The sequence below is a fragment of the Erinaceus europaeus genome, chromosome 14, assembly GCF_950295315.1.
Source record: "Erinaceus europaeus chromosome 14, mEriEur2.1, whole genome shotgun sequence".
Lineage (NCBI taxonomy): Eukaryota > Metazoa > Chordata > Mammalia > Eulipotyphla > Erinaceidae > Erinaceus > Erinaceus europaeus.
Window position 1 is genome coordinate 79422138 of NC_080175.1, and position 12046 is coordinate 79434183.

A 12046-nucleotide genomic window follows, 5' to 3' on the forward strand; every position below is an offset into this window, starting at 1 on the left:
GGTATTGAACCTGGGACCTTTGATATCAAAGGCATGAAATTCTTTTTGCATAACCATTATGCTGTCTCCACACCTCTGATCTATATTTCTATGAGGAAATCTGTGTTCGGTCACTTGACTCGGAGTCTGCTCAACTCACAGAACCAGAACACCCGAATCCCACAACGTAATCTAGAGGGGTTCAGCTAACACGTGGTCGAGTCAGGTGGCGTGGGAGCCTGGGAATTGTAGTCTTGGCACGACTTCCGGGAGGCGGGACCCCCCACACCCCCACCCCACCCCCGACAGCGGTGTTTCCGGTCCTTGGCAGCTCTATGAGGGGCGGAGCTTGGCCCCTGGCGCCAAGGCACCTGGGAAACGGGGTGGTGCGAGCGGTGCGCGCGCAGCCGGCCGGCAGTGGCGGCGGCGATGGAGGAAGGCGGCAGGGACAAGGCTCCGGTGCAGCCCCAGCAGTCCCCCGCCACGGCCCCTGGCGGAGCGGACGAGAAGCCGGGTGGCAAGGAGCGGCGCGATGCCGGGGACAAGGACAAGGAGCAGGAGCTGGTAAGGCTTAGGCTCGGGGACCAGCGGCACAGGCCGCGGGCTGAGTCACGGCTGCCCCGCAGGCCTCAGGCTCGACTTCCAACGGCCCCACCGAGCGGGGAGCCGGCGGATGGGGCCCCCGGGGGTGCCGGCACCCGCCTCTCCGCCCTCGCCCCTCCGATCCGTGCTGTCACCTCCGCGGCCCGCGCAGGTGACTGTCACCCGCCCGCCGCCCCCGCCCCTTCCCCTCGTGGCTCCCCCGCAGGAGGCAGGTCCCCCGACACCGGCCCCGGGTGCCTGGGAGGAGGGTGCGCCGAGCCTTCCCGCCTCTCATGCTCTCTTCCCTCAACCCTCCAGTCCGAGGAGGACAAGCAGCTTCAGGAGGAACTGGAGATGCTCGTGGAACGACTGGGGGTGAGTCATGCCACTGTGAACGCCGGGCGCACGTTCGGATCTCCCCCACCTTGTTTGCTTTGCTCCGCTTTGGGGGTGACAGCTCTTCGGGGGTACACGTACCTACGGGGAGAGGAGGGACTGTAAGTTAGGGCCCGTGTTAGGGGCTGATGGTGGGAGAAGAGAGTTGCAAAGGCGGCGTTGGCACCCTTCACCGGGCTGATTTGTTCCTGTGCCAGGCAGTGTGCGGGGAGAGGGGGAATCGCCACGAGGGGCAGTTCCTTCCCAGGGCAAGTTGGTAGGCGCCTGAGTGATGTGACTTGAGGAATCTGACTCCTGGGCCTCTGGGCTCCACTGCCCACCAGGAGAAGGACACGTCCCTGTACCGACCGGCCTTGGAGGAGCTGCGGCGGCAGATTCGCTCTTCTACGACTTCCATGACTTCAGTGCCCAAGCCCCTCAAATTTCTGCGTCCACACTACGGCAAGCTGAAGGAAATCTATGAGAATATGGCCCCTGGAGAAAATAAGGTAAAAACTATCTCAGGAGCTTCAGGGAGTGGGGTGGGGCGGGGTGGGGGTAACTTTAAGAGTTCCTTTTCATCCAGATCCTGGGGCTTATGGTGAGTCAGAAGAAGCCCCGTGGACCTTGCTGAGCTATCGGGCTCTGAACACACTGTCAGTTGTGTACCCTGAATGTTGGGATTTGTTATCCTGACCTATTTATGCTTGTCAGAGACATCTGAGCCCCGCTGCACTGCTTCATCTATTGTGATGCTCCTGATTTGTGTTTATGCAGTGCTAGAGTCTCATGCATGTGGGACATGGCAATTTGCAGCTAAGTCACATCTCATGTCACTGCCCTGACCTATTGTGTTTATTAATTTTGGATAGAGATAAAGATGTGTGTGTGTGTGTGTGTGTGTAGACCAATAGTACTGTTGTACTGTTCATGAAGCTCTTTCCCTTGACCCTACACACACACAAACACAGGTAGCGACCAGGGACTTGAACCCAGGTCCTACACACTAACATAATCTACTCTATTAGGTATGCCACTGCCTCTCTACCCCCCCATTAAGTTTTTTTCTTTTTATTTTTTTTATAGCTACCAGGGTTATTGCTGAGCCACAGTTCCACTGCTCCTGATGGCATCTTTTTCTTTGCATTTTTATTTTATTGGATAGAACAAAGAGGAATTAAGAGAGGATGGGGTAGGTAGAGAGGAAGAAAGAAAGACGTGCAGACCTGCTTCATAGTTCATGAGGTATCCCCCTTGCAGGTGAGGAGCAGGGCCTTGAACCTGGGTCTTTGTGCATGGCAACATGTGCACTTACTGGGGTGTGTCACTGCCTGGCCCCTATTCTAATCTTTTCTGTCAGAGCACCGCTCAGCTCTGGCTTATGGTGGGACAGGAATGAATTTGTGACCATAGAGCCTCAGGCCTGAAAATCTTTTGGCAGCAGCGTCTCTATGCAGCCTCTTCCACCCCAGAAAGGTTTGTTTCTATTCAGCACTGAGAAAGAGAAAGAACCAGAGCATCACTGTGTGCGTGATGCTGGCTCTCAAACTCTGGACTGCATTCTTTTTATTTATGTATTTATTTATTTTCCCTTTTGTCGCTGTTGTTTTTCTTATTGTTGATGTCGTCCTTGGATAGGACAGAGAGAAATGGAGAGAGGAGGGAAAGACAAAGAGGAGAGAAAGATAGACACCTGCAGACCTGCTTCACTACCTGTGAAGCGACTCCCCTGCAGGTGGGGAGCTGGGGGCTCGAACCAGGATCCTTGAGCACAGGTCCTTGCGCTTTGCACCACCTGTGTTAACCTGCTGCGCTACTGCCCAACCCCCAAATAAGTAGTTCTTAAGAAATGCAATTTATGGGAAACTGGGGAATGTTATGCATGTACAAACTATTGTATTTACTGTTGAATGTAAAACATTAATTCCCCAATAAAGAAATAAATTAAAAAAAAAAAAGAAATGTAATTTATGAACCAGGCAATAGTGTACCTGGTTAAGCGCACACATTACAATGTGCAAGGACCACGCTCAAGCCTGTGGTCCCCACCTGCAGGAGGAAAACTTCATGAATGGTGAAGCAGGGCTGTAGGTGTCTCTCTGCTTCTTCCCCCCCCCCCTTCTCAATTTCTCATAGTCTCTATCCAATAATAAATAAATAAAAGTTTTTTTTTTATATAAAGAATGCAATTTAGGGTGTTCATCTTTCTTCCTGCTTCCTTTGTTCTCACCATTAGCTGTATTGGTTGAGAGAGAGACCACAGCTTTCTGGCACAGAGACTGGTGTAGAGCTAAAACTTAATTTGACAAGGGTTTTGATTTTTTTTTTTTTTTTTTGCCTCCAGGGTTATCACTGGGGCTCAGTGCCTGCACTATAAATCTACTGCTCCTGGAGGTTCCCTCCACCCCTTTTGTTGCCGTTTTATTGCTGTTGTGGCTATTGTTGTTGACGTTGCTGTTGGATAGAACAGAGAAGAGGGAAAGATGGGGAGAGAAAAACACTTGCAGACCTACTTCACCACCTGTGAAGCGACCCCGGGTGGGGAGCCAGGGGCTCCAACTGGGAACCTTACACTGGTCCTTGCACTTTGCACCACGTGCGCTTAACCCGCTGTGCTATCGCCCCACCCCTGGGTTTTGATTTTGTAGTGTCACTCTCTTACTATGGGTTTGGCTTCAAAGAGCTGGTTTCTTTACAGCGTTTTGCTGCTGACATCATCTCTGTGTTGGCTATGACCATGAGCGGGGAGCGCGAGTGCCTCAAGTACCGGCTAGTTGGCTCCCAGGAGGAACTGGCATCGTGGGGTCATGAATATGTAAGGTAAGGCCTTTTCCTCTTGGGAACCTGAAAGGGGAGTGTGTAAGTAACAGTTCTGAGTTCTCTGTTTTATTTTGTTTTATTTGTGAGAGAGAACTAGAATATCAGTCAGTGGCATATGCAGTGCTGGGCTGGGGGGTTGAACTTGGATTCTCATGGTTGGGAGAATCATGGCTTTATCCACTGCACATCTCCCAGGCTGCCTGGGTTCTGTCTTGGAGGGTTCGAATGTGCTAGTATGTCGAGTTTCCCAGATACTGAGTCCCCTGGCTCACAGGAGCTGCTGCTTGTGAACGTGTGCCTGCCTCCTTAACGGTCTGGGTCCGTCCACAGGCACTTGGCCGGAGAAGTGGCGAAGGAGTGGCAAGAGCTGGACGACGCAGAGAAGACACAGCGGGAGTCGCTGCTGACCCTGGTGAAGGAGATTGTCCCCTACAACATGGCCCACAACGCAGAGCACGAGGCTTGTGACCTGCTGATGGAAATCGAGCAGGTGGATATGCTGGAGAAGGACATCGATGAGAATGCTTATGCAAAGGTCTGCCTCTATCTCACCAGGTGCGTGAGTGTGTGAGGCACGGCATCGGGCCTCCCCTTCCCAGCACTCCTCTAGTCTCAGTGCATCTGCTTTCAGGATAGCACCAGGCTCTGGGTACTCTGCTGGTATCCGTGAGCTTCTTGAGGACAGAGTAACCTGCCTCTTATAGGCCCAGCAACTACTCTAGATTGCCTCTTACGTAGTGTCTATCTGTGCCAGACTGTCTGCTCTCAGGTCATACACCATTTTGCCTGTTAGTAGACCATACTTATTTTGGATGAATATGTTAAACAGCATAAGTGAGGGCCGGGTGGTGGTACACCAGGTTGAGCGCACACATTGCCAGGTGTAATGACCCATGTTCAAATATCAAGCCCCCCACCAGCAAGTTGGAACTTCACAAGCAGTGAAGTAATGCTGTAGGTGTCTCTCTTTGTCTCTCTCCCTCCTGAATTTCTCTCTATCTGACCAAGATAATAAAATTAGAATTAAAGGGCAGCATAAATGGGTGTCTGAAATATTTTTTTGAGAAAAATAGGAGAGAAAGAAGCAGACATCTAATACATGTGCTGCCAGGGATTGAACTGAGGGCCTCATGCTTGAGAGTCTGAGGCTTTATCCACTGTGCCACCTCTGGACACTGTCTGAAACTTTAATTTCAACCAGCACTTTTTAATTTTTACTTCTGTAGCTGTGTGAATTACGTGCCTGAGCCTGAAAACTCTGCCCTACTGCGTTGTGCCTTGGGTGTGTTCCGGAAGTTTAGCCGCTTCCCTGAAGCTCTGAGATTGGCATTGATGCTCAATGACATGGAGCTGGTAGAAGACATCTTCACCTCCTGCAAGGATGTGTATGTAGGGCAGCAGTTGGGTGAAGAAGCCATCAGGTTATGGCTGGGATGTTCGCATGAAGAACCTGTCGGTCCTAGTGAGGACACCAGGGCCATTTCTGTGCCCTTAGTGGGCCCGGGCTGAGGGACATGATGGCTGTCTTCCACAGGGTAGTACAGAAGCAGATGGCGTTCATGCTGGGCCGGCACGGGGTGTTTCTGGAGCTCAGTGAAGATGTGGAGGAGTATGAGGACCTGACAGAGATCATGTCCAACGTGCAGCTCAACAGCAACTTCCTGGCCTTGGCTCGGGAGGTGAGGCTCTGCCTTTGCCATCGAGATTTGGGGTTGTGGTTTTCGCTGGCTTGCATCCCCTCCCTGACTAGACTGTCCTTGGTAGAGTTGCCACCCACTGGGGTAGCGGAAGGGCCAGCTAGGGGAGGACTGGGGAAGGAGTTGTGACCCTCTGACTTCTCTCCAGCTGGACATCATGGAGCCCAAGGTGCCTGACGACATCTACAAAACCCACCTAGAGAACAACAGTGAGTGGGGGCGGAGGGCCCAGCACGTTTATCCTGATTAGCTCAGTACACCTCTCGGTTGCCATTGGGGACAGAGAGGATCCTAAGGAGCCAGCTGAGACCCAGCTGCCATGCTGTGCTCCTTTTGCCCCACTATTTATTTATTACTACGTTATTTCTTTTCTTCCCATCTCCAGGCAGGCATTTGCAGATAAAGTGGCACAGAGGAGAGAGAGGGAGAGAAACCACAGTGCCAGTGTTCCCTTCTGTGTGGTGGGGGCTCGGTGTGACCCTGGGTTGTGTATGTGGCAAAGCAGTGTGCTGTCCAAGTGAGCTATTTAGCTGACCCCTTTGCCCCTTAAACAGACTTCCTTCTCTTGCCTCACCCTCCTGTGCAGGGTTTGGGGGCAGTGGCTCTCAGGTGGACTCTGCCCGCATGAACCTGGCCTCCTCTTTTGTGAACGGTTTCGTGAATGCGGCCTTTGGCCAGGATAAGCTGTTGACGGACGACGGCAACAAGTGGCTTTACAAGAACAAAGACCACGGTAATAGTTCAGTTCCTGCACTGACTCTGTGTTTGGGTCACTCTTGTCCTTGGCTCACATGTTCCCTGCCCAAGGGTCCTAGTATAGTTTTTCAGAGCTCTCTTTGGCAGCATCCTTGGGGTGGGCATTGGGAGATGGACAGCGTCTTCCTTGCTGCAGGAATGCTGAGTGCAGCTGCGTCCCTCGGCATGATTCTGCTGTGGGATGTGGATGGCGGCCTGACCCAGATTGACAAGTACCTGTACTCTTCTGAGGACTACATCAAGGTTGGTGTGGACGCAGCCACTGAGAGGACAGTCCACTCCTGTGTTCTAGTGCCTACAGCCTCCCCCCTCCCACTGGTACCCATGCTGCCATGTGGGCTGAGGAGGTTAAAGAAGCCTGAGTGAAGAACCCCTTTGTGTTTTGCAGTCAGGAGCGCTCCTGGCTTGTGGCATCGTGAACTCTGGGGTCCGGAACGAGTGCGACCCTGCCTTGGCACTGCTTTCAGACTACGTTCTTCACAACAGCAACACTATGAGGCTTGGGGCCATCTTTGGGTAAAACTCTTTCTCCTTGGTCTGCAAACTCTGGGAAAATGAGAACTGGGCCCTGTTCACTTTTTTGTGTTGCCACAGGTTGGCCACCATGCCCATTGAGTATTCGGTTCTTGGTGACTGTTGTTTCTTGCCACCAGGATTGTCCCTGGGCTCAATCGCTTGTACAGAGTCTGCTGCTCCAGGCAGCCATGTTTTCTGTCTAAATCCCCACCTCCATTTATGTGGTAGAATATAGAGAGATTGAGGGGGCAGAGAGAGGGACATCTGCAGTCCTGCTTCACTGCTTGTGAAGCTTCCACCCCTGTAGGTGGGGACTGGGGGGCTTGAGCTCAGGTCCTTGTGCGTGGTAAGGTATGTGCTCAACAGGTACGCCAGAGCCTGCTTCCTCAGCCCCCCCCCCCTTTTTTTAACCCTTGCCCTGTCCTCTTTGGATGTGTGTTGAGGACTATCTCTTGGCTGTTCCAGACTAGGCTTGGCCTATGCTGGCTCGAATCGTGAAGACGTCCTGACACTGCTGTTGCCTGTGATGGGAGACTCCAAGTCTAGCATGGAGGTGATCTGAGGCTGTGGGCAAGTGTGTGTGCTGGGGGGGGGGGGGGGGAGGTGTTCCAAGTCCTGCTACTCCTTAATAAATAGTGGAGAAAAAAAGGGTTATGTGTAGAGTGGGGGAGGTGTGTTACTTCCTTGCAATTCCTTGGTGCTTGCATTATAACATCAACATTAGGGCAGGTGGCGGGCGATACATCTGGTTGAGTGCACATGATACAGTGCGCAAGGACCTAGGCTCAGGCCGCTGGTCTTCACTTGCAGGAGAAGCATCACATGTGGTGAAGCAGTGCTGCAGGTGTCTTATCTTCCTTTCCTTCTCAGTTTCTCTCTGTCCTAATAAAATAGTTGAAAAATTATAAAAACAAATAAAATTTATCAATTATTAAAAAATTTAAGTATTTCCTAGCATGGTGAGGAAGGGTACCTTAGAGCAGACTGTAGGAATTATCTTAAGATTAGATTACCATGCTCAAGGACCCAGGTTCCAGCCCCAGCTCCCCACCTACAAGGAGGAAGCTTTGTGAGCAGTAAAGCAGGTATGCAGGTATTTATCTTTCTTTCTCCCTCTATCTCCCTTCCCCTCTCAATTTCTTTCTGTCCTATCAAAGAAAAAAAAAAGCCACTGAGAGTAGCGGATTCTTAGTGCTGGCACTGAGCACCAACAATATCCCTGGCGGCAAAAAAAAAAAAATTTGAATAGCTTTCTATGTATAAAACTAAGTTTCCTGTTGCTAGGTGGCAGGTGTGACTGCTCTTGCCTGCGGAATGATAGCAGTGGGGTCCTGCAATGGAGATGTCACTTCTACCATCCTTCAGACCATCATGGAGAAGTCAGAGACTGAGCTCAAGGATACCTATGCCCGTTGGCTTCCTCTCGGACTGGGCCTCAACCACTTAGGCAAGGGGACAGCAGTCTCTGTGGGCAGTGGGCTGGCAGTGGCCAGCGGGGAAGGCTGCCAGTCCACACTGGGTGGAAGCCGTATCCTCTGACCCCTGCATCTGTCCTGTAGGGAAGGGCGAGGCTATCGAGGCAATCCTGGCTGCACTGGAGGTGGTGTCAGAGCCCTTCCGCAGTTTTGCCAACACTCTAGTGGATGTCTGTGCCTATGCAGGTCTGTATCTTTGCCACTTTGTTTTCATTGACACATTTTCCCTCAGAGAGCGGGCAGATCTCCACTCTGGTGTATGTGGTGCTGGGAATTGATCTGGGACCTCAGGCTCTCTTGCTGCCCCCCCACCCCCCCCCCCATTGTTCCTTAGTTTTGTCTGCTTCAGCTCCAGTAGCTTCTTTGGCCTAAGGCCTTCTGCCGTGACCTTTACCCCCCCACCACCACCACAGGTTCTGGGAATGTCCTGAAGGTACAGCAGCTGCTCCACATCTGTAGTGAACACTTTGACTCCAAGGAAAAGGAAGAAGACAAAGACAAGAAGGAGAAGAAGGACAAGGACAAGAAGGAGGCTCCCGCTGACATGGGAGCACATCAGGTCCCTTGGGCAGCCGGGTGCACTTAGGGGTCTCTGGGAACAGTTGTGTTGGTAAGAGGCAGGATTTGTTCCCCTCTGTGCCCCTTGGGGCATTGCTGTGTGTTGAGTTAGCACGAGGCCGGCCTCTGTACCTGAGGGATGGGGTGTTTCCTGCTGGGCAGCGTTTTTTCCTTAGACCTCATGTCCAGATGAGTTTCTGGCCCACTGCACTTACCACCGCTGCCTGTCCCGTTGCAGGGAGTGGCTGTGCTGGGAATCGCTCTCATTGCCATGGGAGAGGAGATTGGCGCAGAGATGGCACTACGGACCTTTGGCCACTTGGTGAGCACTGTGTGGTAAAGATGGGGAAATGGGGAGTCGGGCGGTAACGCAGCGGGTTAAGCGCAGGTGGCACTAAGCACAAGGACCAGCGGAAGGATCCTGGTTCAATCCCCCGGCTCCCCACCTGCAGGGGAGTCACTTCACAGGTGGTGAAGCAGGTCTGCAGGTGTCTGTCTTTCTCTCCCCCTCTCTGTCTTCCCCTCCTCTCTCCATTTCTCTTTCCTATCCAACAACGACATCAATAATAACTACAACAACAAGGGCAACAAAATAAATAAATAAATAAATAGATAAATAGATTCTGGTTCGAGCCCCCGGCTCCCCACCTGCAGGGGAGTCGCTTCACAGGCGGTGAAGCAGGTCTGCAGGTGTCTGTAAAAAAAAAAAAATATGGGGAAATGCTGGTTTTGGTGCCTGGATTCTCCCCCGAGATGCTCCTAGTAGAAAGTCTCTGTGGATAAATGGTCTATTATGTTCTGTGCACTGCTCCTTTCTATCAGTGTATTACTTATCAGTGGCAATGAGGGAGGAAAAGAGAGCCAGAGTATCCCTCGGGTACGTGTGATGCCAGGAATTGGACTTAGAACCTCATGCTCGAGAGCACGACTACCCCACCAACTGCCCCCTGGGCTGCTCATTTCGATGAAGGGACACTTGTTCTCACTGCCACCTGTGAACCTCGTACTTCCTTTCACCATCAGCTGAGGTATGGAGAGCCGACTCTCCGACGGGCTGTGCCTTTAGCGTTGGCCCTGATCTCTGTGTCAAACCCTCGGCTCAACATCTTGGATACTCTGAGCAAGTTCTCTCATGACGCTGATCCCGAAGTCTCCTATAACTCCATCTTCGCCATGGGCATGGTAGGCAGTGGTAAGTATGAGTCAGGAAGGGACTGTAAGCAGCTCAGGGGAGTTTTGAGGCCCCTTCCCCAAACCTGTGGTGTTTCACATTTTCAGGTACCAACAATGCCCGTCTGGCTGCAATGCTGCGCCAGTTGGCCCAGTATCATGCCAAGGACCCTAACAACCTTTTCATGGTGCGCTTGGCACAGGTACAGAATAAAGTCCTCCCCAGAGAGGGGGCCACGGGAAGTGTCTGGTGATGGAAGGGAGACTTAGAGACAGGCAGGAGGTTTTGAGTTCAGCCTAGAGGGTGGGTGTGAACAAGACGGGATGTCCACTTGGGTGAGATGATCCTTCTCACCCATGGGAGTCTCATGGCTGCACCTGTCTTCCATAGGGCCTGACACACTTAGGGAAGGGCACACTCACCCTGTGTCCCTACCACAGTGACCGGCAGCTCATGAGTCAGGTGGCTGTGGCTGGGCTGCTCACCGTGCTCGTGTCTTTCCTGGATGTCCGCAACAGTGAGTTTCTTCAGAACCCTTGGCAGCACATGGTCTCTGTCTGTCCCTGCAGGGCTACCTCATAAGCTAGGAATAAGACTCTTAAGTCACACCCATACAACTCCGGGCTGAGTTCTGTCGCTCTGATAGGCTTGATGGGGGCATCTCTGGTGTATAGTGTGGAAAGTGACGGGGAGGAGTGTTTAACTGAAGGGCTGGTTAGGGTGAGGACTGGACTGGGTTCCAAGGCTTAGCGCAGGCCCACTCTGACACCTCTGCTCTCCCCTCAGTCATCCTAGGCAAGTCACACTATGTACTGTATGGCCTGGTGGCCGCCATGCAGCCCCGCATGCTGGTAACTTTTGATGAGGAGCTGCGGCCGTTGCCAGTGTCTGTTCGTGTGGGCCAGGTGAGCTGTTGGGCAGAGGCGTAGGAGGGCTCAGGCTGGACATCGATTGGCCTGGAGAATCTGGCACAGGCGTGTGTCTGTACACCTGTCCAGAGCACCTTCATCTCTTTTTGACCCTGCAGGCGGTGGATGTGGTGGGCCAGGCCGGTAAGCCCAAGACCATCACCGGCTTCCAGACACACACAACCCCAGTGTTGTTGGCCCATGGGGAACGGGCAGAACTGGCCACTGAAGAGTTTCTTCCTGTCACCCCCATTCTGGAAGGTTTTGTTATACTTCGGAAGAATCCCAACTATGACCTCTAAGTGGCCACCAAGGGCTCTCAGCTGCAGCTGATCTTTCAGGGGGCCATATTTCCAGCTGCCAGGGTGAACTGCTCTAGACCTCTGGGGAAATAGTTGCCTCTTCTTTTGTTACTGAGTAAGAGAACGCCGAATAAAGACCTTTGTCCGTGAGGTTCTTTTATGTCTGTTTTCCAGGTTATCTTGGCTGGAGGCCATATGGAGTGGGGAGTGAATGCAGAGGACTTTTTTATTACTATTATTTATTGGATAGAGATAAATCGAGTGGAAAGGTTTTTTTAAAAATCTTTTTATTATTGCATAGAAGCAAATTAAGAGGGGAGGGCGGAAATAGGGAGACAGACACCTGAAATACTTGTTTCACGGCTCATGAAGTCCCGTCCCCCACACACACACAGGTAGGGAGTGGGCTTGAACCTGGGTTCTTGCGCCCTGTAGTGTGTGTGCTTTACCAGGTACATCATCACCTTGCCCCTTGCCCCCTTATTTTTTAATGTTTGTTTATTTTTGAGCAAGAGGATTGTAACAGTCCTGAACCTTGGCTGGCAGGGAGGCTTCCTTGAGTGGAGAGAAGTACGTCGCTTCCTCTTCTCCTTTTTTCCTAATTGTCTTTATTAAGATGGTGGTTCATCTGTAAGAACGTGAACCTCTGACAATCGGATGTATGTAGTGGATATTCAAGAGATGCATACACATTTCATATAAACTCTTTATTTTTATTTTTAGATACAGACATCAAGAAGGCAGGGGTAGATAGGGAGAGAGAAAGAGATATCAGTAGCACTGTCTCATCATTCATAAAGCTTCTCCCCTACAGGTGGGGACCAGGGGCTTGAACTTGGGTCCTTGAGCATTGGAGCATATATAACTCTACCCTAGCCCTCAAACAAACTCCTTGTTTATTTAATGA

At 51.8% G+C, this 12046-nt stretch overlaps 1 protein-coding gene across 1 annotated transcript; it reads left to right on the top strand.

The window, feature by feature from the left end:
• Nucleotides 1-366: 366 nt before the first annotated feature.
• PSMD2 (proteasome 26S subunit ubiquitin receptor, non-ATPase 2) lies at nt 367-11289 on the top strand. Its single transcript, XM_007529783.3, has 21 exons — nt 367-543; nt 880-936; nt 1281-1445; nt 3635-3756; nt 4087-4311; nt 4983-5141; nt 5291-5435; nt 5602-5662; nt 6040-6186; nt 6346-6452; nt 6598-6725; nt 7191-7278; nt 8010-8172; nt 8285-8386; nt 8614-8759; nt 8997-9080; nt 9782-9950; nt 10037-10131; nt 10320-10446; nt 10716-10834; nt 10957-11289. The coding sequence occupies exons 1-21, from the start codon at nt 409-411 to the stop codon at nt 11137-11139; spliced, it is 2727 nt and encodes a 908-aa protein (XP_007529845.1). The 5' UTR covers nt 367-408; the 3' UTR covers nt 11140-11289.
• The last annotated feature ends 757 nt before the right edge of the window (nt 11290-12046 follow it).

Bases quoted from the DNA above. Each gene is read 5' to 3' on its own strand.
- PSMD2 (XM_007529783.3), top strand. From the start codon at position 409: ATGGAGGAAGGCGGCAGGGACAAGGCTCCGGTGCAGCCCCAGCAGTCC. The intron at 8,387-8,613 runs GTCTGTATCTTT...CCACCACCACAG, and splicing joins GGATGTCTGTGCCTATGCAG to GTTCTGGGAATGTCCTGAAG. The intron at 9,951-10,036 runs GTAAGTATGAGT...TCACATTTTCAG, and splicing joins CATGGGCATGGTAGGCAGTG to GTACCAACAATGCCCGTCTG.